Source organism: Eptatretus burgeri, chromosome 6 (assembly GCF_056783735.1).
Source record: "Eptatretus burgeri isolate ZD-2024b chromosome 6, Ebu_testis_v1, whole genome shotgun sequence".
Lineage (NCBI taxonomy): Eukaryota > Metazoa > Chordata > Myxini > Myxiniformes > Myxinidae > Eptatretus > Eptatretus burgeri.
This window is the reverse complement of record NC_140966.1, coordinates 111,642,067-111,668,532: the sequence shown is the minus strand read 5'-3', so window position 1 is coordinate 111,668,532 and position 26,466 is coordinate 111,642,067. Positions and strand designations below refer to the sequence as shown.

Below are 26,466 nucleotides of genomic sequence, written 5' to 3'. Positions count from 1 at the left end.
AAATGCTATTTATTTAAAATTCTACGGTATAGACAGACATTCAGATATCATATAATCCTGTTGCTCGCGGAACCTCTAATGAAAGGGAGCGTATTCTAATTTGGTTCATCCGTGCGTAATTAAGAGTTCCCCATCGTATCCGTCTGCGGTCCTTGGTCTTGGAGTTGTTGATGGACAAAATGAAGGGACTGGTCCACCACAATGGAGAAACTAGAACGGCACTCGGTGGAGCACATACCTTCGCCAGGCTGAACAGTGTACGTCTTCTATCCCACCAATAAGCTGGATCTGGAACCGGACCTGAACCAGAGTCGAATTGTTCTAGTCACACACCCAACTCATCCATGTCCGAAGCTTTATCAACACTCATCCAAACCTTTTTGATATCTCATGCTGTTTTCTTTCTTTTTGATGCGTGCAATTAACTTAATTAACGATGCGTGCAACTTAATTAACGATGCGTGCAACTTTTCTTTCTTGCTGCAATTAACAATGACGCCCCATCTCTTGATGGTGAAGAACCACTTTTTAAATGAAATAAAAAAAAATTTATCACATCTGCATCTTCATCAAAATCGAATCATTTCGTCCTCGTCACACACGCAACCCGTCCACAAAATTCCATCCGAATCCGTGCACAACCCGAGATATCCTGTTCGCAGACCCTAACAGCCTGCCTTCATCGGTCGAGGTAATAACCCAAATAATACCACCGAGGAGAAATCCAAAATAAATAAATCAAAATATAACTTTTTATTTTTCTTTGAAAAATATTTCACGGAAAACCGAAGTAGAGAACCCCTGAAAATATGGTGTTGATCGGGCCCACAGGTCTCGTAGTAGTTATCGGACTTTCGCTTTTATTTATTAAACACATAATATAATATTTATTTATTCATTTTGAAAAAAAAAGGAAAGGAAGACAAAAACACTATATTGAAGAAGTTTTGAACTCAAACTATTTTAATATATACAAAGCCAGTCGAAAAGCCCTCAGTTTGAACAAAGACGCCGAATCCCTCACCACGACAGACACGTGGCGTTCGCGTGTTTATCTCACCATTCAATCATCTCCTTTGCTCACTGTGCCCTCAAACACCAAACACTTCCCCTCATCTGAAACGATCTCTTCGCTTTACCACCCCCTCCCACGTCTTCGACCGAACACGACTCAAACCAGGAACAAATGAACCGATTCGACGGTTGCTTTCGCACCACTCTGCCCACGAGTCCATCAGTCCACCCTAATGCGGCTCATCTCGTGCTGGGGTCGTCTGGGTGGTGGTTCTGAACCGGAGTCGATGGGAGTCTTCATTAGCAACCGCTCCCTGGAGCCAAAGGCATTACGAACTAGCCAGGGTCAGGGAATGAGAGGGAAAAAGAAAAGGTTTCACAATCCTCCACACCTTGTGCAATTGACTCACAGGTGTGTTCATCTGAAATAAATATTGGTGCGGTCATGGCCAAAAATATTGGCACCCGGACACTTTTTACAAATAAATCACAATTTTCTCCAAAAATAAGTTGAAATTAAAAGTATTTGGTTTCCACAATTCCACATTTCACTGTTAATATTACAGAACCTTTGTTTTTGATTCAGAACTTAATATATCCTTTTAAATCAGAAAATAAAAAAAATAAATGGCATTGACAAAATTATTGACATCAGAGACTTAATATTTGGAATCACAGCCTTTGGACAAAATAACTGCAGTCAAGTGCTTCCTGTATCCATGAATGAGCTTCCTACATCTCTCTACTAGCAGTTTGTCCCACTCTTGTTGTACAAACTGCTCCAGTTCTCCCGGATTTGAAGGGTGCCTTCTCCCAACTGCTGTTTTCAGATCTACCCACAGGTGTTCAATGGGATTTAGATCCGAACTCATTGCCGGCCATTTCAGAACAGTCCAGTGTTTTGTCTTGAACCATTCCTGGGTGCTTTTTGAAGTGCGTTTGGGGTCGTTGTCCTGCTGCAAGACCCATGACCTTCGACGGAGACCCAGCTTTCTGACACCGAGTTGAACATTGCGCTCCAAAATCCCTTGGTAATCTCCTGATTTCATGATACCATGCACACATTCAAGGCACCTAGTGATAGAGGCAGCACAGCAAGCCCGAACATCACTGAACCTCCTCCATGTTTGACTGTGGGGAAGGTGTTCTTTTCTTTGAAGGCTTCATTTTGTTTTCTGTAAACATAGAGATGATGTGATTTACCAAAAAGCTCTAATTTGGTCTAAACTGTCCACAGGACATTCTCCTAGAAGGACTTTAGTTTGTTCAGGTGTGTTTTGGCAAACTCCAGTCAGGCTTTCTTACGTCTCTCTCTCAGCAGTAGAGTCCTCTTGGGTCTCCTACCATAGAACCTCCTTTCACTCAGTTGGCGACGGATGGTGCGAGTTGAAACTGTCGTACCTCCTTTCTGAAGGTCAGCTTGAATCTGTGGCAGTTGATCGAGGTGCTTTCTCCACCATTCGAACAATCCTTCACTGCAATCTTCAATCAAGTTCTCTCTTGCAGTCATGTCCAGGGAGGTTGGCTACAGTGACATGGGCCTTAAACTTCCTGATAACAATGTGTACGGTGGACACAGGAACATCAAGGTCTCTGGAGATGAACTTGTAGCTTTGAGATTGTCCACACTTGGCTATAATCTTGTGTCTGACCTCAAACAATTTTCTGGTTTTCTTTCTTTCTTTCTTTTCTCCATGCTCATTGCGGTACACACAGTGACACGAAAATGACTCCTTTTCTCTATTCAAACTGGTTGATCGAGTGATTTTTGTATTGCAGGCACCTGCAACTCACCATAGGTGAGTTCAATTCCAAAGTAAAGGAGAATCACCTGCTTGAAATCGAATTATTTCTCGCAACTTCTAAAAGGTGCCAATAATAGTCAAGGCCATTTTAGGATTTCTGTGTGAAATAAGTTATGATTTAGTAATTTTTTCAGCTTTTTTTGTTTGTTTGTTTGTTTTGTTCCACTGCAAGCCAAAGAAATACATTTGTGGACAACAAAAAATTTTATTTCAACAATTTTTTGGAAGAAATAGTGCATTATTTGGAAAAAGTGCAAGGGTACAAATATCTTTGGCCATGACAGTAAACTGCCTTTTAAAGGAAACAGGTGCAAAGTCAAGAGTCTGGTGGACGGGTCATTACGAATGGTCACTTACCGGAGGGGTTGGTCATGAGGTCTAACACGCGGACACCACCCTTCTGTCCTCCAAAGGCCATCACAAAAGGTGAATCCGGGTTGCAAACTCCGCAGTATAGCATACCCTGAAAGGCCACAACACAATCGGTTATCTGTTCTGATAAGTGGCATTCTCTGGTCGGAGCAGAGCATGCGTGCTGCCAAAGTTCCTGGACAAGGAATAAGTTTCCTAAGGCATGAATTATGGCCAAATAATTTTGAAAAGTTAATGTGGGACCCTCAACATCAAGTGTGAGCATGTGGGACAGCAGGCTTAATGAAGTCTGAAGGATGATGCACATGTCGTGGCATACCTCCCTGTCAAACACCACAATAACATTTTGTGGTCGGATCCCATTTAGTCTGGCATTGAACCCAGATTAAACTAGAAGGGCACTCGGTAGAGCGCATACCTCCGCCACGTAATGTTTGATCCACGAGAACATATTGAGCCCGATACATGTTTGAAATATCATGCTATACATACAGTACTACATATTTCGTTTTTGGCTCAATCTCTCAATGGTGAAGAATCACTTTTACAATTAAATAATTCTCATATCCAGATCCAGATTCGGATCTTCACCAAAATGGAATCAATTCTTCCTTGCCACACACCCAACGTGTCCACCAAGTTTCATCCGAATCGGTCTCCAACTTTTTTGAGATATCCTATACACAAAGACAGACAGACAGACGGAGAGGGGTGAAAGCAAAACCTCCTTCACCGTCGGTGGCAGAGGTAAAAAGGGATGGAAATAACCCAAGGGTTGGATAATGATACTTCCTTGTCTTCTCAGCACAACTCGTCGAGGAAAAACGTCACATACGTAACGTTACAGGGAAATCCGTGTCGAATAAAGCTGCAAACACCTCTTGCCCGAGACCATGAATGATATGGAATCGCAGCTCGGGATTGGGATCAAAAAGAACTCTCAGATTGGAGCTTCCTCTAAGAGCGAGAACCCACACGAGCGACAGAGCTCGACATCATTAGGAGTAAGACTCGACCTCGGTGGAAGGTGGGACCGAGTTCATGTTCCATGCTCCACTTTCATGGAGACTGCAGATTCTAACCGAGGAGGAAGTGCGGAGCAACGAGTTGGAGGGAAACCGATATCGATATCCTCGTCCTGCTGACTTGGAGAGAGTCTGATCAAGGAATGCAAGTGGGGGGCAGTCCCTGGGAGAGAAAAAAAAGTCTACCGGCTAAGGCTGGTGTGACAGGAACTCTGGATGCACTGAAGCTAAAAGATGAAGTCATTACAACAAACCAAGATTAAAAAAAAAAAAAAAAGTTACATAATTGCATGTAAAGCACACTACGAGTCTCTCCATGAACAGGCAGCGATGGGTGGGCAGTGGGTGATGAATGGATGGGCAGTGAGGGATGAATCATTCGCAACAAATGAGGAAATTAGACAAAGTGAGGGAGGTGATGTGACTCATGCTCAACCTACCATCTTCATATCTCTGGACAGGACAAGTTGAGGCCGCTGCTCCAGGATGTCCCACACTTTAATGTGCCGATCATTCGATGCAGTTACGAGGCAGCCACGAACCTGACTGCTCAGCTCCATGCCTCGGATCGGTGATCGAGGGAGGGGGGGGATCGACAATCGATGAAGAATAAAACATACGGAAGAACTCACAGCAAGTCGTGGACTCCGTCACAGTACGCCGACCGAGGTGACAGTCGAGAAAAAAAACAATAAAATAAAATCACGACCCCGTTTTAAGTACAGAACCGAATGGAATTGTCAGGCAGGCCTCATGCGGGGTGTTTGTGTAAAAGTTATTTCAATACGTCTTCACTGCAAGGTAAATTTAATTGATGAAGTTTTTATCCAACTCCACAATTTGAGTCGACGTGTTCTGGAGGACACAGAAACGAGAGGGGATCGCCGCAGTTCACCCCGGCTCGGTGTGTGTGCTTGGATAGCATGCTTGGTGTGCTGTTCGTTGAGGTTAAGGTGAGGGCTTCGACAAAACGCTACGGCAACAGGACAATCTGAACACCATACGAGCCACCGCGACGATTTTGTATCCGCCACGAGCATCGATTGGTCCCTTTACAAGCACGTGCCGTCCGGCCGTTGGTGGAGGTGCGCAGTCGAGCGCGAGGGACCGAGGAAAGAGGGCACAATGTTCCTGTCAACTCGGATTCACTCGTCGTGGGCAGATGCCACAGTGGAAGCTATCGAACAAATTGAGATGTCGGGACAGGAAGTCAGTTTGCCAAAGGCTTCCATTGTGGAAACGCCCTGTGGGGGATTACCAATCCATCTCGATGTCCTCAACTGGCAGAATTTCTGCAGATAAACCAATCTTTTATTTGTTTATTTATTTATTTTGGGGCTTAAAGTTCGCCTTTAAGTCCAACAACGTCGCAAGACCCTGGGAGGTCGGCGTGGAGCCAATGTACAGCGACGTAGCACAAGTCAATGTACATGCGTATTAACGGCGGTGGAGATAACAATCACAAGGTATTCATTGGCCGTAGCTGCGGATCTGGTTTGGTCAACCTACATCTTGTAAGCCAATATCGTCTCGTCTTCGGTGCAATTTGGTCCACGACGCACGTTTGTCCAGCCGTTTAAACAACGTACGACCAGATGTCTCTCCTACCAATATAATTCTATTGAACAAAACAAAAAACATACAAACCATGCAAATGCTCATGAACGATCATTTCATGGTCTCATACAGTTGCATTACTGATCACATGATCATCATGGACCCTGGGCCTGTTTCCCACCATCCACAAGCACACAAGACACACACACACACACACATACCGGTAACAGATTCATCGTGTGCACGCAGTGTGAACACCGGCTTGTCTGCCCGTACATCCATGCAGTACACGAAGCCATCCTCCGTACTCGCCTGGCAGAGGGCAGGAAGTTGGGCATCAACATCCCCCCCACCTCAGTTCACCGCAGCTCCCCCTCGCCTCGCATCCCCCATAACCTGCCCCAGACCTACGAGGCAGTAAAAAGGTGAGAAACGATTCCAGATGACGTGCTCGATCTCCCCACTGAACGTCCAGAATCGATGGTTCTCAGTGGGACTGCGACAGTCATACAACATGACTCGTCTGCGAACACAAATGCAGCGTGTGAAGCAAAGCTGGACACTTGATGGATCAAAGACTTCGAGAATCAGCGAAACCCGTTCAGCACAATGGCCTTAACACCGCGGCCTGCATCCCACAACTTTGGCGCAGTATATAAACCCCCCCTCCCCAAAAAGACGACAACTGGGTCCGATGGTTCAATCCCGTAACGATCATCTCACGGGGTACCCAATGTGCATCCCCTCTGGTTAAACAAGACCATTTGATGTTTGACAAAACAACAATTTCATCTTGTACACGCATCGATCGAGGAAGTGTAGACAGACAGGAGCCAGTTTCACTACAATACCTCACCAATGTTCAAGAGTCCTCTTGGCCGGACACCAAGTCACTGTGGTAGTCCAGGACCATGTACGCCCGACAAGGTAGTTTAGCACACATCAAGCCGTTTAAATTTCTCCACCATATTAGGCCAAAGGTTTTGTTCTACGGTTGAGTGGCGGCAAATAACCCTTTGTAAGGTGATAAGAAGACGACAAAGCACAAGCGAGGCCATTGTGCTTGGTTTGGTGTGGTTCAAGTTTTGATTTAACGATCGTTCCCACGGTTGTTTAACTTATTCACCCTCGGGAGGATGTCTCGAGCCGTCCTTTCTGTCCACTAAATGGCTATTGGACATGAAAGCCGATGCAACAATGGCAGGATGCATTGTCGATTCTCATTGTCCTGTGGCTAACGTGATATCAAGTGATTATCCGTGTCTCTGTTTATGTGGATCGTGGTGAAATTACCAACGCTGCTCACCACCATGGAGAAGTGGGCTTGGGGCGACGACCTCGGGGGGGGGGGGGTAAGGTCCACTTTTAGAGAGTGGAATGTATGGTCGAACCATTGAGAGAAAGCGTGCAAAAAATGGGTCACCAACGATCATTGTGCGGTTTAACGTGGTAAGAGCCCCAATAATCCCGATCAGGTTGTGGGTAAATCGGAACATACAAACTGGGAACCGGTCTGGATCAGAGCCGGCACACGGTGAGCTGTGCATTGACCTGTCGTAAGACCCGGACAGCAGCGTCTGCGCTTCAAAAGGGTGCCAGCTCAGCGTCTGCACCTGCATGCCACCACACCTACTGTATTAGAACAACCGCTCCACCCAAGAACTCCGAACAACCGATGGATGCACTCGAAATCATTACCTCAATGATCAAAGTCCTTATCCTCAAGAAAACGATGCATAAATTACAGTGAACTATGCGTCAGGCCTCCTGTCATCCAAGAGGTAGCCTACGCCATCGAGGAGCACCTTTCACACCGACACGCACCTTGTCCGTGTGGTGGGTGAGCTTTCCTGCTTGCCGGCCCTGTTTCAGGTCCCACAGTAGCACGGAATGATCAGCAGAGGCACTGGCCAGCACGGTCCTAGCACATCACGACACATCACTTCAAAAAAAGGGTGGATGGACACGTCACGGACAATCAAAGGAACTCCAGCTTACACATACATCCTTACTCTCCGACCTTGATCGACGACGGTGAAAAAGGTGAACAAACTCACCCGACTAGCGGGTTCCAGGCCAGGTCCAAAACAGCATCTGTGTGACCCTCACCGTCTGGCTTGCCCTATGTGGACAATGTTTACAGTCAGTGCAGTGTCTCACGTTCATCAACTAAAATAGTTCTTCAGATCATTGACGTCTCACAACTGGAAGCCTGGCTTTTCATCACAAACAGGCTGATAGACCCTCAGATGTTTTATACTCCCTCTCTGGTGTGTCTTTGTCTGTGTCTCCTCCTCTTGTTCCTCGGGGTCACATGTTCCTCAAGGAGACCATTGTGATACTCTCGATCTTACTCCTCCAAACCTTTTATTCATCTCTTCCATCCCCCTTCAATCCATCTGGTCCCACTCTTCCCTCCAGAGCTTCAATAATCTATTACTAAAAGGAGAAGTGTGCGTGTGCGCCAAAACTACCGGGCCAATTGCCACCAAACTTGGCACATGGAACAAAGTTCCACCTCGTGGTGGACATGGGCTATCGTGGGGGTTCAGGAGGGAAGGTCGATGAAAATACTCTCTAAATGTGGATCGTGTTGCGCTACCTGGGGGTGGCAGAGGGTATTACAAGCCAGCTTTGGAGATCACCTGCACACGTCCCCAGGGTGGGAGGCCACAAAGCCAACCTCCATGAATTTGGATATATAAATATAAAAATAAGAAGAGAGATAACAGGGAAGATTAACCCAAAGGTGAGGGGCCAGCACATTCATCGACCATGTCCGTTCATCATAAATCCGAACCCGTGATCTTTTATACCCCCATTAACTCTCACCCTAAATCCCCGCCATCGACTTGCGATGCTTCCATCGTCCTTCTCTCTCCTTCCTTTGTTGCGTCCACCGTGCGGCCTGCTACACTCTTGTCACGTCGCTCTTCCATGAGCCTAAACTTTGTGTACAAACTGCTCCGTTTTGACCTTTTAAACCCTGGAAATCCAAGCCATAAAAGTGTGTGTACATCTTCCTCCACGTACAAAAACATTTGTCATCGTAGGATGAAACCGCAAAGCCCCGAGACTAAATATTCTCACCTCATTCGACGCGTTCCCTTGTTTTTGTTTCATACTCTTTTTCACCTTCTTCTTCCTCCTCTTCTTTCCGAGTGAGAAGGCCGGCTCCAAACTGCCAACCATGTCCAGGTCCCAAATATCCACGATGGGATCCAGTGTTCCTACGGCCACCAGGCAGCCTGTGGGTGGCCGGCGGGACGCACAAAGTGGACCGGACAATGATGGTGTGTGGTGTGTCACATGGTGTGTGGACACTCGAGTCCAGCCGTTTAACTCGTGCTCAGTTCGTTTCTTTTTTCTTTCTCAAATTCAACAATGGAAGCAAGAAAACAAACGTGTTTTGAGGTATCAATCGAGTGCAAGATCAGAGTAGAGTGTGGAAACTATGAAACTGACCTGTCGAGCCGGAAGTAGGGTCAAAGGTCAGGCTTTCGAGGCAGAGTGGGTACGAGGAAAGCGATATGTCATGGTGTACGTAGAGGCAGTCGTCATCCTCGTTGTAAACTAAAAACAGTTAAACATGGTGAGAATATACGAGGAGGGTTCGTACGAAAGCAATGCCTCATATTATATTTATTGGTAAATATAACTACAATGACAATTACAGGGAATATGCAAATATTAAATTATTTTCCCGCATCGTCTCCGCCGTCTGCAATTCACTTGACCGAGTGAATCGATCCAACTCGCGATTTCCGGCGTCGCTGTGCGTTTGCAGGCCGAGCACGTCGAAGCTCGTCGTCGTCGGTATCGGTTTCCCCTCTCTTGAAACACATTGCCCAACGTGAAATGGTGCTCATATGAATGGTGGAGTCACCGAGCACATTCTTTAAACCCCGAAAAATATCCACTGGAGGAAGCCGTTCTCTGCTTCGTACGCACATCGAGCGGGGCAGCCATTTTGAGAGCGCGGTGTGGCGTCGTCACGTGACCGGGGCATGACTTTCGTGCTGACCCTCCGAGGACGGTAGGTTCAGTGCGAATGCCTTCACGTTTAAAATCGCCCAAATAGTAACACATTCTGTAACATGGCAGAACTTTCATCAACACGGAGGGAACTCACCGTACACCTCGAGGCTGCACTCATCACCGTGTACTCGACTGGCAAGGAGCAGGTTGTCTGTGTCCTTAATCTCAAAGTCCTCCCGGTCATCCATGTCCTGTTTGGACGAGTGGGGTACAGTGCAAGGGAAGCGGCAAAGGAGCGTGTCCAGTTGGCGGACGGCCACGCGTTTCCCGCCACGCCGGCGGACATCAATATGAAATAAAGTTATGGATGTCTACGGTTGGAACTGTCAATTCTGACCGTGTCCTTCAACGTGATGTACGGGTCATCGGTGTTGTTGCTGTACACAGCCAGGCCTGCCAAGCTGTCCATGTGCACGGGGCCTGTTCCACACAAATCAACAAGCACAACGTTTACGTTCAGGCACGTGTGAGGCAAACGATAAATAAAACCACAAAAACAAAAATGTCCCAAACGATGCTTCGAGATCAATTTGATCTGGTGGTTTGGTATTGAGAGAACCAGTGGGTTTGTGGTTACAAGAAGCACCAACAGTTTATCAAATTAAAATACACAATTTGTTGTCTGTCTGTCTGTCCGTCTGTCCGTCCGACTGTGGTACATTTGGTCATTACTTATCCGTTCACAACCAAACTTGACAGGGGGACCTGGGGGGGGGGGGTCACATGACAGAGGCTGTAGCGACCCAACTTGCCCACCTCCCAAAGGTGGTTCCCCACCACGGACAAACCCCGTGTCAGGGTGTGTGCACAGCTCATTGTGGTGTTTCGTGGGTCACACCTCAAGATAATAAAAAAAAAAATCACAACTACAACTATTCCGTCCATCGTACGATTACCTTTTCAAACAGTTGCTGCTGCTGTTCAACAGGAAAGTGAAATAAATTTGGAGGAAACCCGATGTCCTTGAGACATTCCATGTTTATCACGTCCACCAAAGGCCAACGGACCTGCCAGCTTGGCCGCAGTGATCTTTAGCCAATAACGATGGTTCAACGAGACTTTGCGCATGAATGACGTATCCCGTTGCCAGTCACATTTTTCCAGCAATCAGATGATACTGTATGTGGAGTGTCAGACATGGATTGTTTATAACCTTGATATTGGGGCCTCATCGGTGATTTCTCCCAGCCATGGCTTTAAGTGATGTGCGGTGTTGCCCCCCAATACCCTTTGGCCAAATTTTGACCCTTATTTGACGCGAAATCTCATTCTCAACAGTCGCGACCCGTATCTTGCCAAAAGGTGACCACGTGTGACTTCTTTAAGGTTACACTGAGGTGAACAGAGCTGCTATCCACCAGGAGCGACTCCTTGAGGAATATCTGCCTACGAGAGATTCCGATGAGAATTGTTCTTCAGAGTAACCATGAAAAATATGCTTTTGCCTCATAACGTCACCAAATGACGTCATAATGTCTCAAGCTTGACATATCTAGAAAGCACTCATCGAGGTGTTCAATTTGAGGTACGACACGATATGGTTCCTAAAACTTGAAAATTTGACCTTGGGGTCAAATATGTTTGACCTGAGGCGCTAACCATGAAGGTCAAGGCCAATCGCCACCAAAAATTAATCAGCTGAGCGCCAGACCATGAACTATATTCCCATGAAGTTTGAATACGATCCGATCAAAATTACTCAAAAAATAAGGGTTTCGTCGACTCCCGATTTGCGACAAAGTGACCTTGACCTTTGACCTTGACCTTCAAAATTTTGTGCGCTGAAAGGGACCTCTATAGGCCTCTGATATGCGAAGGTACAAAATTTTCCGATGATAACTGTGCTCTGCAGAATTTTTTATACGTGATTACAGACAAACAAACAAACAAACAACAAAAAAAACATACAAGCTGACTAACATATCTTGCAAAAACTTCGTTTTGGCAAGATAAAAATAATATTAACGTGAATTACAAAATAATAATATTACGGACTCGAAGGGCAATCGGTAGCATGCACATTGCACACCTCTGCCCGGATCCGGATTCGGACCTTCACCAAAATCGAATCAGTTCGTCCTTGCCAAACACCCAACGCAGCCACCTCGTTTCATCTGAATCCGTCTCCAAGTTTGTGAGATATCGTACTATATATCGGTTTAGGCCGATGTCTCGATGGTGAAGAATCACTTCAAAAATGATCAGATCCCGATCCAGATAGTCACCAAAATCTCATCAATTTGTCGTGGTCACACACCCAACCTGTCCACCAATTTTCGTCTGAATCCATCCACACCCCACGTCTCCGAGGAGCCCCTCCACCCACCCCACGTCTCCGAGGAGCCACATTTGTGGGAGTGTAATTTAATGGCGTGAGTGTTTCCATCATTTCCAAATTCACTTTAAGACGACGGTACAACCAGGGCACGGGACGGAACATTCCTCCAATGGAGCCAGTGCTGTGTCAAAAGTCTACGTAAAGGAAAAGTCCTTGAGAGATCAAAACGATCACACGATAACCGTGAACACTTCACAAATACAATCGAGTGAACGTTCGAAACTCTTCATGGATGATCACTCACGACCAGCACCACCCTCTCACCATCATCGTAATTATCCAGGTCGTACTCTGCCAACTCGTCGTCTCCATTCCCTCCTGATGCTCCTGCCACGTCGTCCATCGACTCGTCATCCTCGGCATCTCTTTCCGTGCTGCAGGGGCCACCCCCACCCAAATAAATAAATATAAAATTCTCAACTACACACAACCACATTACTCGTTTAACAATACAAATCAAACCCTCAACAAAGAACATTTAAAAAGCCATGAAGAGTTGTGAGTTCAGGTGAGGAATGAGACAAGCACAGGTATTGACACAACCAAGGGGGGCGGGGGGGGAGCACAGGGGGCTTGAACCTTATCCCTGCCTCGAGTACGGGAGAAACTCATCCGACTGGATTAGAAATGTTGTGAACCGATGCTACTTACTCATTTAGCACATGACCTTAGCCCCCACCCTTCTCCCCCCGAAGGATAAAATCCTGGTTGCAACCCTGACTATGGGGTGTGCTCCATTCAAAAGAGGCCAAATTTACACCACCCGTCGCGGTTTTTAACCGCTTGTTCTTCCTCACCAAATGGTTTACCTTGGCATCACTCCCTGTCCACCTTTGAATGGTAATCAAACTAATCACCAAAATGTCTCTTCGTCTTACCTTTATAACCCACCGAATGGAGGGAACAAACCTCACGGCCGATACCTACGTGGCGTACAGGTCGACTCCAAGCCCCTTGAGCGTCTTTATGTCTTTCCTTACGCTGCATGATGTGTCGGTGTTTAACATTACTCGAGCGCAGTCGTGTTCGTGATGAGCGACAAAATCGATCCCGATTCTCCTCACCCTCCGAGCGACTCATTCCGAGCGCTTGCTCCATCGATTAACTCCTGCAGCTCCTCGGTGCTCAACTCCACCTGGAAACACAAGAAACACCTCAGGGTGGGGAGGATGAAGTGCTTAAACTTAAACGAAGTGCCACTAAGTTCAGAAGTGAAGCTCGATGTCCAGGGATAAACGACGAGCCAACGAGCCCGGTCGGCGGCTCCTTTACCGAGCCGGTTCTGCTCCCAAGGTGGTCGGCGGTTTCTCTACCGAGCCGGTTCCGCTCCCAAGGTGGTCGGCGACTCCTCTACCGAGCCGGAGTCTTCCTTGGTTCATCGTAAGAAAATACTTCATTTGCAATGTGGTGGAGCATTGATCTCTCAATCTTGGTGTCCATGGTTACAAAGTCCAGAAAGATCTTCCCAAGACACACCAGGTTGAAACGGAGACCTCTCGTACTTTTTTTTTTTTTTTTACAACTTGTTGCAGCTCCTGCAGGTCTCACATCGAACCAGTTCAGCTGCACACACCATCGTATCGACATATTACTCATTCATGACGGGTCTGGCCTGTGCGATCACCTCCACTCACCTGTCTCTAAAGTGTGCAACCAACTCCCTTCCTGTGTCCAGTTCTTTCCTACATTCCTCTCATGAAACTCAACACTACCACCACCTCATTTAGTGACCTGATCATCACCACTACCACCACCTCATTTAGTGACCTGATCATCACCACTACCACCACTACCACCACCTCATTTAGTGACCTGATCATCACCACTACCACCACTACCACCACCTCATTTAGTGACCTGATCATCATCACTACCACCACTACCACCACCTCATTTAGTGACCTGATCATCACCACTACCACCACTACCACCACCTCATTTAGTGACCTGATCATCACCACTACCACCACTACCACCACCTCATTTAGTGACCTGATCACCACCCCTCCCACCACTACCACCACCTCATTTAGTGACCTGATCATCATCACTACCACCACTACCACCACCTCATTTAGTGACCTGATCATCACCACTACCACCACTACCACCACCTCATTTAGTGACCTGATCATCACCACTACCACCACTACCACCACCTCATTTAGTGACCTGATCATCACCACTACCACCACTACCACCACCTCATTTAGTGACCTGATCATCATCACTACCACCACTACCACCACCTCATTTAGTGACCTGATCATCACCACTACCACCACCTCATTTAGTGACCTGATCATCATCACCACTACCACCACCTCATTTAGTGACCTGATCATCATCACCACTACCACCACATCATTTAGTGACCTGATCATTACCACTACCACCACCTCATTTAGTGACCTGATCATTATCACTACCACCACCTCATTTAGTGACCTGATCATCATCACCACTACCACCACATCATTTAGTGACCTGATCATTACCACTACCACCACCTCATTTAGTGACCTGATCATCACCACTACCACCACCTCATTTAGTGACCTGATCATCATCACCATTACCACCACCACTACCACCTCATTTAGTGACCTGATCATCATCACCACTACCACCACCACTACCACCACCTCATTTAGTGACCTGATCATCACCACTACCACCACCTCATTTAGTGACCTGATCATCATTACCACTACCAACACCTCATTTAGTGACCTGATCATCATCACTACCACCACCTCATTTAGTGACCTGATCATCACCACTACCACCACCTCATTTAGTGACCTGATCATCATCACCACTACCACCACATCATTTAGTGACCTGATCATTACCACTACCACCACCTCATTTAGTGACCTGATCATCACCACTACCACCACCTCATTTAGTGAGCTGATTATCACCACCACTACCACCACCACTACCACCACCTCATTTAGTGAGCTGATTATCACCACCACAACCACCACCTCATTTAGTGAGCTGATTATCACCACTACCACCACCTCATTTAGTGAGCTGATTATCACCACCACTACCACCACCTCATTTAGTGATCTGATCATCATCACCACTACCACCACCTCATTTAGTGACCTGATCATCATTACCACTACCACCACCACTACCACCACCTCATTTAGTGACCTGATCATCACCACTACCACCACTACCACCACCTCATTTAGTGACCTGATCATCACCACTACCACCACCTCATTTAGTGACCTGATCATCATCTCCACTACCACCACCACTACCACCACCTCATTTAGTGACCTGATCATCATCACCACTACCACCACCTCATTTAGTGACCTGATCATCATCACCACTACCACCACCACTACCACCACCTCATTTAGTGACCTGATCATCATCACCACTACCACCACCTCATTTAGTGACCTGATCATTACCACTACCACCACCTCATTTAGTGACCTGATCATCATCACCACTACCACCACCACTACTACCACCACCTCATTTAGTGATCTGATCATCATCACCACTACCACCACCTCATTTAGTGACCTGATCATCATTACCACTACCACCACCACTACCACCACCTCATTTAGTGACCTGATCATCACCACTACCACCACTACCACCACCTCATTTAGTGACCTGATCATCACCACTACCACTACCTCATTTAGTGACCTGATCATCATCTCCACTACCACCACCACTACCACCACCACTACCACCACCTCATTTAGTGACCTGATCATCATCACCACTACCACCACCTCATTTAGTGACCTGATCATCATCACCACTACCACCACCACTACCACCACCTCATTTAGTGACCTGATCATCATCACCACTACCACCACCTCATTTAGTGACCTGATCATCATTACCACTACCACCACTTCATTTAGTGACCTGATCATCATCACCACTACCACCACCACTACTACCACCACCTCATTTAGTGACCTGATCATCATCACCACTACCATCACCTCATTTAGTGACCTGATCATCATTACCACTACCACCACCTCATTTAGTGACCTGATCATCATCACCACTACCACCACATCATTTAGTGACCTGATCATTACCACTACCACCACCTCATTTAGTGACCTGATCATTACCACTACCACCACCTCATTTAGTGACCTGATCATCATCACCACTACCATCACCTCATTTAGTGACCTGATCATCATTACCACTACCACCACCTCATTTAGTGACCTGATCATCATCACCACTACCACCACCTCATTTAGTGACCTGATCATCACCACTACCACCACCACTACCACCACCTCATTTAGTGACCTGATCATCACCACTACCACCACCTCATTTAGTGACCTGATCATCATTACCACTACCACCACCACTACCAACACCTCATTTAGTGACCTGATCATCACCACTACCACCACCTCATTTAGTGAGCTGATTATCACCACCACTACCACCACCACTACCACCACCTCATTTAGTGAGCTGATTATCACCACCACTACCACCACCACTACCACCACCTCATTTACTGACCTGATCATTACCACTACCACCACCTCATTTAGTGACCTGATCATCACCACTACCACCACCTCATTTAGTGAGCTGATTATCATCACCACTACCACCACCTCATTTAGTGACGATCATCATTACCACTACCACCACCTCATTTAGTGACCTGATTATCACCACTACCACCACCTCATTTAGTGAGCTGATTATCATCACCACTACCACCACCTCATTTAGTGACCTGATCATCATTACCACTACCACCACCTCATTTAGTGACCTGATTATCACCACTACCACCACCACTGGTTTTTGAGAGGATCCTGGCCGCAGGTGAACGTGCTGTCGGTATTAATTGTTCACTCCATATCCTCCAACTCTCAATCACATCACCCCGATGATGTCCCCTTCCCCAATTTCCCCCATTTCATGACGGCATTTCAGGCCCAGATGGCATACAAAACAGCCGGCTTAATTTACCATATCATTTCAAAGACCAACGACTTCAGAAGGTCGCATTGTCGCTCGAACCAACCCCCAACGGGATCAACCGAGACCCGTCGTGATGAATCGGTGGTGACAGGAGGCGCTGCATCGCGGAGTATGTCGGCGTTTGCACGGGGATCGAAGAGCCGGCCGTCTTGTCTGCATTCAGCCATGTACATTTAATAAATAACTTGTCTCTCAGCAAAGTGGACGTCATTACGTGTCCGTACGCTAACTAAACTCTCCAACCGTTACATATTAATTAGTAATATTAACAAGTAACTTGTGATGAAGTTATTAACGGAGAGTGGATGTACGACATAACGGGCCAAGACCTCCTCCCGTCCGAAATCAACCGAAACTCGCTCCCGGCACCTCGAGCCGTATAACCCCGACAAAAACTGCCTTTCGTACGGCTCGTGCACGGACGGCTACCTTGTCCGGAGACCTCTTCGCACGTGCGCGCGGAATCCACGCCACGCAGGGCACGTGCGTCCCCATCGGACGATAACTTCCGGGTCAGCGAAGCACGCCCCGCAGGGCACGTGCGTCCCCATCGGACGATAACTTCCGGGTCAGCGAAGCACGCCCCGCCCACTCCGTCGACGCGATGGTTTAACCGTTTAATTATTAATTTTTACTTCAACCTCATGTCGTTCCCACCAACCTTCACACCTCCACTCGGTTTACGGTTCACGTCACCTTTTTTAACCCACGATTACTTTTTCTTCGGCGCCTTTCGTGATTATTTAACCGCCATCCTTTCTGTCTCTCCGAGCTGACTATTTATACACCGCTTAATCAGGCACGTCGGCTCATAACGATCTGCAATGAAGCCGCGCGTCGCTGTGCGGTAAAACAGTTCAGTGGGCACTCGTCAAATAACACAAAACTACGCTTGCCAATAATCATGACGTAATCATGATTATTTTAAAAATCACCGTGACGTCAACATGATAAAAAAAAAAAAATCTTTCCCATCTCATGTGAGGGTTTATCTCATCCCGCCTGCGGTTTCCCTCTAATCTTCCTCTCGACTGTGTGTGTCCTGTTCTCGAACATTCTTACTCCCCTCTGTCTGCCATGAAAGGTCAGTCCTCCGAGTTCACCGGCAATTCGCATGATTACAGAATGTTGATTTATTTATTTTTTTTAACTGTTCGAAGTGATAGTTTTTTTTTTCTTCAAAAAGTACGAAACCAACATCGCTACACAAATATTTATATACACACTAATTTCGGCATCATCCCCCCCCAATCCTCAAGGTGCATAAAACCACAAAGAAGAGATGATTTATTTCGGGATAAAAATAACGTCGTGAGCCAACACTTCCTTGGAATACATCTTCGTTTTATTTTCGTTTAACGATCCCCGCACTTCCGGCTCGGCGCGCTCGAACGATACACCGCCCAGAGGCGCCGCGACGGATTTAAATGGTGGAGACGGCTTGCAGACGCTCGCCCTCTTGGAAAAAAGACTGTGAGGAAGAAAGAGCGCGTTGGAGTCGAGAGAATGGCATCCCTCAACCCGAGGAAAAGGAAGAAGCAGACACCGATCGGGTTCGTGTGCGCTTCGGCAAGGGCAAAGCAGTACGAGGATGACTTCTACGCGGATGGAAATGTTCTGTTCTGCAAATTCTGTGATCACAGCGTCGACTTCAAAAGACTTGACACGCTCAAAGATCATCTCTTGAGCAAGAAGCACGCCAAGAACAAGTGTGCCAAGCTCCCCGTGGTGACCAGCGTCAAGCTGGAGGAGGGAGACGAGGCTGAGAATGAGGTTAGTTGGCGCCAATCGGGGGGGATACGGCAGGTCACTTTGCGGCGAGCGGGGAAACGGCAGGTCACTTTACCCTCGGGCTTCAAGTCGAAACATCTTCGAGAGGAGTTCATCCTGGATTTCGTGAGGCTGTGCACGTTGGCTGATATCCCCCTGGAAAAGGTGGACAAGATGCGCCCGTTCATGGTGAAACACTGCAAGCAAGGGGGAGTGCTGCCACAGGCACCGACCCTGCGCAGAGTGTACGTGCCGCGGCAATTTGAAGTGCACTTCACCGCCCTGAAGCGCATCGTCCGACATTCCAAGGTGTCCATCATCGTGAACGAGACGACCGTCGTCCGAGACCACAGCGTCACGAACGTCGTCGCCGGGGTGCAAGGCACCTACTACCTCATTGACGTCTGCATCATGGAAGTGTGCAACTACTCCACGCTGAGCCAAGCGATCATCCAAGCTGTCAATAATGTGGCCATCCGCTTTGAAGACGTCGTTGCCGTCGTCACCGACTCCGCCGCCGACTGTACGAAGGCGGCACGGGATGTCCTCCAACCGATATTCCACAACAGTTTGCACGTGCCCTGTTTGGCTCACGTCATCAACGTGTCGGCAGAAGTTTTCCAGCATTGGCCAGAGTTTAAAAACGTCGTCACCATCGTCAAAATGATCAAGTCGGCTTTCTTCAAGAAGGCGGCACGCAAGGCTCGCTACCTGCGCTTTCTTCGGGACTTTCTGCCGAAAGACCGGGTGAAGCTTCCTCCGGTACCCGTGTCGACTCGTTGCAACTCGTGGTTTGATGCGGTCACTTATCACGCCACCCATCTCCGCCACTACAAGGTCTTCTTCAAGCGAGAGGACGGCAGGAGCACGGCGGTGGAAACGATCGTCGAGATGACAAGAAACAAAGACATCTTCGCTGAGCTTCAACTCTACATGAGCTTCATCAAAGAAAACTGCGCACGTTTCATGACGGCCTTGATCAGCCTCAGAGCGATTCATGAACCCTTGGCGTGCACCGTGTACAATTTGGTTGAACATCTGAGGTTATACCAACGTGCCGGTGCTCAGAAAACGTCATTTGGCACAGAGACGGATCTCCACCTGAACAAGAAACGAGAAAATGAAAAGCAAATGACTATCAAGTCCTTCAACGACGTCTTCAAAGAGTCATTAAGAAGGCTTTGTGAGCACATCGATCGGCACCCTGCCTATTCATACTACAAAGCCGTCAGGATCTTCGACCCCCGACAACTCGGCTCCTTGTCCCACGACATCGAAGACTATCGACAAATCCCTGGCTTGAATGAGCCTACGCCTGAAATCTTGGAAGAGTGGGTCACCTACAACGCGTCAAACGCTGAGGAAATCCCCGAGGACGTGAACGTCATGACTTTCTGGAAGTCCGTGACCACGCAATGCCGATATCCGCATCTGGCGGCCATCGCGAGAGATGCAATTTGGATGCCGGCGGTGAGCATCGACGTGGGACGGAGCTTCTTACGTTGCAAGCACCTGCTCAATGACAGAAGAGATAGCTTGACACCGACGAATGCAAAAATGATGGCCATGATGTACTTTAATGGTGATATCGAACAGCAATTTCGATCACAGATGGTACTTCTTACCTAAATGGAAAACTTTTATGGGGGAGGGTTGTGGGTCTTGAAAGACACACACGTCCAAGAAGGGCAGATGGCTTATGGCAAAGCAAGTAGGATTGTATAACAATTTCAATTACCTGGAAGGCCTTGTGTAAAATGTGAAAACAAAATGTAAAAATAAAGTGTGTAAAATAAAGTATTTAAACTCGAGGGGGAGCACTCGGTAGAGTGCAAAACCTCCGTCGCCAATACTGCTGGGTCACTTAAGTGAACCTGATATCCTATTCATTGTAGGTCAAAACGGATCAGACTCTACTGAACCACGATTGAATAAACTAAACTAGATCAACGTGCATGTAGAAATGCCAAAAAAAAAGTTGCTAAATTTTTTTTTCTCTAACAATTTTTTTGGGGGGGGTTGGAAATCACTTAAAACACGTAGAAATGCAAAAACAAAAATTCAAATATTTTTTTCAAAATGGCCACCATAGCGGCCATATTTGACTTTGGACCAAGTCCAAAATCTAATGGCATGATCCTTGGACCATACCTAATCCCCCCCACCAAGTTTCGTTGAAATCCGTCCATGAGTTTTTCCGTAATACTGTTCACAAACAAACAAACAGACGGGTGAAAACAGTAACCTCCGTCCATCTTTGATGGCGGAGGTTAAATATAATGTATAAAGTGTATAAAGTGTGTAAAATAAAGTATGTGAAATAAATGTGTAAAATAAAATGTATAAAGTGTGTAAAATAAAATATGTAAAATAAAGTGTATCAAATAAAATGTGTAAAATAATGTGTTTAAAATGTGTAAAATAAAATATGTAAAATAAAGTTTGTCAAATAATATGTATAAAGTACATAACATGTAAAATAAAGTGTATACAATGTGTAAAATAAAGTGTGTAAAATAAAATATAGTGTATAAAATGTGTAAAATAAATTGTGTAAAATAAAAAGTATAAAGTATGTAAAATATAGTGTATAAAATATGTAAAATAAAGTATCAAATAATATGTATCAATTGTATAAAATATGTGAAATAAATGTGTAAAATAAAGTGTATCAAATAATATGTATCAAGTGTAAAATAAAGTGTTTAAAGTGTGTAAAATAAAGTGTCAAATAATATGTATAAAGTACATAAAATATGTAAAATAAAGTGTATACAATGTGTAAAATAAACTATAAAGTGTGTCAAATAAAATCTAAAATAAAGTATGTAAAATATAATGTGTAAAATATAGTGTATAAAATGTGTAAAATAAAGTCTGTTAAATAAAGTGTGTCAAATGAAATGTATAAAGTGTGTCAAATAAAATGTATAAAGTGTGTAAAATATAATATTTAAAATAAAGTGTATAAAATGTGTAAAATAAAGTGTATACAATGTGTAAAATAAAGTGTCAAATAAAATGTATAAAGTGTGTAAAATAAAATGTATAAAGTATGTGAAATAAAGTGTATAAAATGTGCAAAATTAAATGTGCAAAATAAAATGAATAAAGTGTGTGAAATAAATGTGTGTAAAATAAAGTGTGTAAAATAAAATATGTAAAATAAAGTCTGTTAAATAAAGTGTGTCAAATGAAATGTAAAATATATGTAAAATAAAGTGCATAAAATGTGAAAAATAAAGTGTGTATAAAATAAAGTGTGTAAAATATAGTGTGTAAAATACAATGTGCAATATAAATTGAATAAAGTGTGTAAAATAAAAGTGTAAAAAATATGTAAAATAAAGTACATCAAATAATATGTATCCAGTGTATAAAATGTGTAAAATTAAATGTATAAAGTGTATCAAATAATACGTATCCGGTGTATAAAATGTGTAAAATTAAGTGTTTAAAATGTGTAAAGTGTGTAAAATAAAATTTGTAAAATAAAGTGTATACTATGTGTAAAATAAACTATACAGTGTGTCAAATAAAATGTGTAAAATATAATGTGTAAAATAAAAAGTATAAAGTGTGTAAAATATAGTGGTGAAAATGTGTAAAATAAAGTGTGTAAAATAAAGTGTGTCAAATGAAATGTATAAAGTGTGTAAAATAAAATATGTGTAAATAAAGTGTATACAATGTGTAAAATAAAGTGTATACAATGTGTAAAATTAAATGTGAAAAATAGTGTAAAATAAAATGTATGAAGTGTGTGAAGTAAAATAGTTGGGCGCTTGAAACCGTGGGCCTCTGTTGGGCGTGTGAAACCGTCAGCCTTGGTTCGTAGCTTGATATTGGCAGAACTTGCAGGTAGCTTGTGCACGGATGGGTGACGATACATGGGTTGGTGCAGTGCAGGCACGATGGGCCGAATGACCTCCTCCTGTGCCAAAGTTCCTTCTTGTTATCCTTATTAACATTTCACCAGAGAAAGGACTGCTGTCATGCCACATCAACGCTATCCACGACCACCTCCCTTCCACAGCTCATCTAAAATTGAGGGGCATCATCCTACAGAAGGCTATCGATTTGATTTTTCTCATGGATGAAAACCATAAGCCAATAGTATTCCCTCCACAAATCATGGAAACTGCCAAACAGCTGACATCACCCTCTACTTGGTAGCAACTAAAAATTTCATCATTATTAAATTGACAGTCCAGACGGAGGAGAACCTGTCCAATGCATATGCCAGAAAGAAATGCAAATATGAAGACCTAATTGTGGATTGTGAACATAGAGGATGGTCTGCAAACCTCTTTCCAGTAGAAATAGGCAGTAGAGGAGTCTACAATACATCTTTCAGCAAATGCCTTGCCTGCTTTGGCATCCCAAAAGGAAAGAGGGAGATTATTTATGGACACAGCATCCAAAACTGCCCTCAGAGCGAGCTATGTCACCTGGTTATGCAGAAGCTCCAAGGCCTTCAGACAAATAGAATTACTGCTCACACCAGAAATATGTTCTCAGGGAAGTGGCATGGTTGAGCACTCATAAAACCGGTTTCACTCACCAGTCTGGTTTGAAATCCAGAAACCTCAGAGTGTAGTTTCGAGTGTAGTACTGTATAGTTTCAGATTATTGTTCCAGACAAAGATATTCTGCAACAAGGTGAAGATGTTTTTTCCCCCCAAAGTTATCTTCATTATTCCAGGAGTGCTCATCCTAAAAGGGGTGACTGGAAGGTTCCGAAGATGACTGCGCTGGTGTTTTACCGATGAATTACTCCCCATGGAATGTGGAAAACGTAGGTTGATAAGAAAGAGGGAGTGTGGGTTATGATAGGAGGGTTTGGGGTGGGAGTGGTTTAGGAGTGTTGGGGTGGAGAGGTTGAGATGGGAGGGATTTGGGGGGAGGGATTGTGTGGGTTGCGAAGGGAGGGGTTTGGAGAGGGTGGGGTTTATGATGGTCGGGGTGGGGAGGTTGTGATGGGAGGGATTTTGGGGGATTGGGGTGGGAGAGATTGTGTGAGTTGCGATGGGAGAGGTTTAGAGTGGGAGAGATTGTTGGAGTGGGTGGGGTTTATGATGGTTGGGGTGGGGGGGGGGGTTTGGATGGGAGGGGTTCGGAGTGGGAGCGATTGTTGGAGTAGGTGGGGTTTATGATGGTTGGGGTGGGGGGTTCAGCTGGGAGGGTTTGGAGTGGGAGCGATTGTTGGAGTGGGTGGGGTTTATGATGGTTGGGGTGGGGGGTTCAGCTGGGAGGGGTTTGGAGTGGGAGAGATTGTTGGAGTGGGTGGGGTTTATGATGGTTGGGGTGGGGGGTTCAGCTGGGAGGGGTTTGGAGTGGGAGTGATTGTTGGAGTGGGTGGGGTTTATGATGGTTGGGGTGGGGGGTTCAGCTGGGAGGGGTTTGGAGTGGGAGGGGTTCGGAGTGGGAGCGATTGTTGGAGTAGGTGGGGTTTATGATGGTTGGGGTGGGGGGTTCAGCTGGGAGGGTTTGGAGTGGGAGCGATTGTTGGAGTGGGTGGGGTTTATGATGGTTGGGGTGGGGGTTCAGCTGGGAGGGGGGTGGAGTGGGAGCGATTGTTGGAGTGGGTGGGGTTTATGATGGTTGGGGTGGGGGGTCCAGCTGGGAGGGGTTTGGAGTGGGAGTGATTGTTGGAGTGGGTGGGGTTTATGATGGTTGGGGTGGGGGGTTCAGCTGGGAGGGGTTTGGAGTGGGAGAGACTGTTGGAGTGGGTGGGGTTTATGATGGTTGGGGGGGGGGGGGTTCGGATTGGAGGGATTGTGTGGGTTGCGATGGGAGGGGTTTGGAGTGGGAGAGATTGTGTGTTACACAATTGGAGATAAAGGAGTTGTATATAATCTTTGTACTCCTTTCCCTGAGGTCGATGCTTTTCTGGGTTTTCATTAACTCAAGAAGATTTAAGAATCTAGCATGGGGAATTCGCCTCAACGAATGACTCCAACGTCGCATGAACCACCAGCCTCCCAGATTTGGAGAGAACCCTCAACCGTGCCGGTAAGTGAGTGATTAGTTTGTTGAACTGAGCGTTGTGAAGGCTGCCACAAATTTGGTTAATTAGACTTCTTGGATACAGTGGAAGTGCTGCCATTTGTGTTGGAGGACTTCACGACTGATGACCACTTGTGAGATGATTACATTTAGCCCAATCAAATGGCAGAATTGGATGCTGCAATGTCGAGGAGTTGAGGATCAGGTAGCCTCATTGCATGAGAATGGTGATCATTATGTGGGGAAGACCGATGAGCTCAGATGAACCAATTTTGTCAGACAAGATTGTCGCAGGAAATTCCCGGTCGATTAAAACAACACCCACGTTCGAGAAGAGATTGAGAAGATGCTGGTATCACAGGTCCTGAGCATCTCTGGTGGTGTTCAGAAAAGGAATGGGACGATTCGTTATCTACCTCTCATCACATGCGAAGCGACATTACCTTGAAGGTCTCCAAAGCTTTGCCTTGGATTCACAGCTTGTAGTTGAGATCACCGTAGACGAGTGAGGACGGTGTGGAACCCTGGAATCTTGAACAGTGTCTTCTGGCAGATGGAGATCAATCCCAGGAGTGATGAAAATGCTGCATTTTCTATTGACAAGGGAGTGGGGTTATTCAAGGTGATGCCATAGATATGCTTCTTGATTGTGATCTAGCGTTTAACCTTCATAGCATTCCCTGCCATGTCGTGGTGCTGCTTGTAGCTGTGCAAACTGCCAATAAGGCAATTTGTGTGTACAGTGTTCAAGTATGTACTCGAAATTCAATTGGCATAAAATAGATTTTAAAGGTTGTAGAAAAAGGAATTCTGGAAGTTTACCGCTCATGATGCAGCATCTTTTACACCACCTTATTTAACACCTTACATTAGTAACTCATGCCTGTTGTTTGTGTCCTTTATGACATCTTTAAAAACAGTAAGTTCTTTAAAAGAGTGAGTTTAAAACAGTTTCCTATTTGGGATGATTTTCAATTTTGTTTGATTTAAGGACAGGCAGACAGAGTAAACAATTCTCACTCCTCTCTGCGCATGCATGATGGGTACAAATTCAAAGAAGTGAACCCATTCCTTAACCCCGCTTTTCGCTTCGCCTACGCAGGGTAACTCAAATGCGTGGGATAACTACAAATTGAACTAGAACTACGTTGTCGATGGCACACCATCGCATATTCCCGCGCGCACTGATTTGTCCCATTAACGCTTGGTGAAATTTTATCTTGCAAAATGGATTGACTATTCTTTTCTATTTGATGTGCTTTATGACCAAAGACTAACTATGTTTACTAAATCAGAAGTCATTGCAAGCATGTCAACATTTCATGAAACATTAATTTAACACTGTCCACAAATATAGAACTGTGCATCAATTTAATCGTAGGAATGAACTGTGTATAATATTAATTATAATTATTCATAATCAGCCCCCATGACCCCACCCCCTCTGGCCTGGCCCCGAGGGGTCATATCAAAAAAAAAATCCGTGTTGTGCACTTCCCCATACATA

The 26,466-nt window shown here is 45.5% G+C and overlaps 3 protein-coding genes across 6 annotated transcripts in view; 2 read left to right on the top strand and 1 right to left on the bottom strand.

Annotated features, from left to right (window-relative positions):
• Positions 1-936: 936 nt before the first annotated feature.
• PWP1 (PWP1 homolog, endonuclein) lies at positions 937-17,761 on the bottom strand. The gene is given in 16 exon segments (XM_085886805.1): positions 937-1,294; positions 1,296-1,350; positions 3,177-3,282; positions 4,657-4,778; positions 5,995-6,085; positions 6,185-6,296; positions 7,325-7,386; positions 7,598-7,694; positions 7,831-7,895; positions 8,864-9,021; positions 9,239-9,346; positions 9,906-10,002; positions 10,149-10,231; positions 12,414-12,523; positions 13,214-13,284; positions 17,610-17,761. Coding segments are annotated over 16 exon segments (1,443 nt in total). The 5' UTR covers positions 17,676-17,761; the 3' UTR covers positions 937-1,254.
• A 300-nt stretch (positions 17,762-18,061) lies between these two features.
• The window catches only part of LOC147025627 (uncharacterized), a 37,835-nt gene continuing 29,430 nt past the window's right edge, over positions 18,062-26,466 (top strand). Inside the window, exons 1-2 of one of the 4 annotated variants that reach the window (XM_085886821.1) lie at positions 22,825-23,748; positions 24,867-24,965. In XM_085886821.1, the coding sequence (XP_085742947.1) occupies positions 24,919-24,965 (47 nt within the window). In that variant the 5' untranslated portion in view covers positions 22,825-23,748; positions 24,867-24,918. Of the gene's footprint in view, positions 18,265-22,824; positions 23,749-24,726; positions 24,966-26,466 lie in introns of those variants that run through there. The other 3 variants (XM_085886820.1, XM_085886822.1, XM_085886819.1) reach the window with 3 other exon arrangements.
• CGGBP1 (CGG triplet repeat binding protein 1) lies at positions 18,487-22,653 on the top strand. The gene has a single exon (XM_085886795.1). The coding sequence runs from the start codon at positions 18,687-18,689 to the stop codon at positions 20,577-20,579; it is 1,893 nt and encodes a 630-aa protein (XP_085742921.1). The 5' UTR covers positions 18,487-18,686; the 3' UTR covers positions 20,580-22,653.

Bases quoted from the DNA above. Each gene is read 5' to 3' on its own strand.
- CGGBP1 (XM_085886795.1), top strand. From the start codon at position 18,687: ATGGCATCCCTCAACCCGAGGAAAAGGAAGAAGCAGACACCGATCGGG.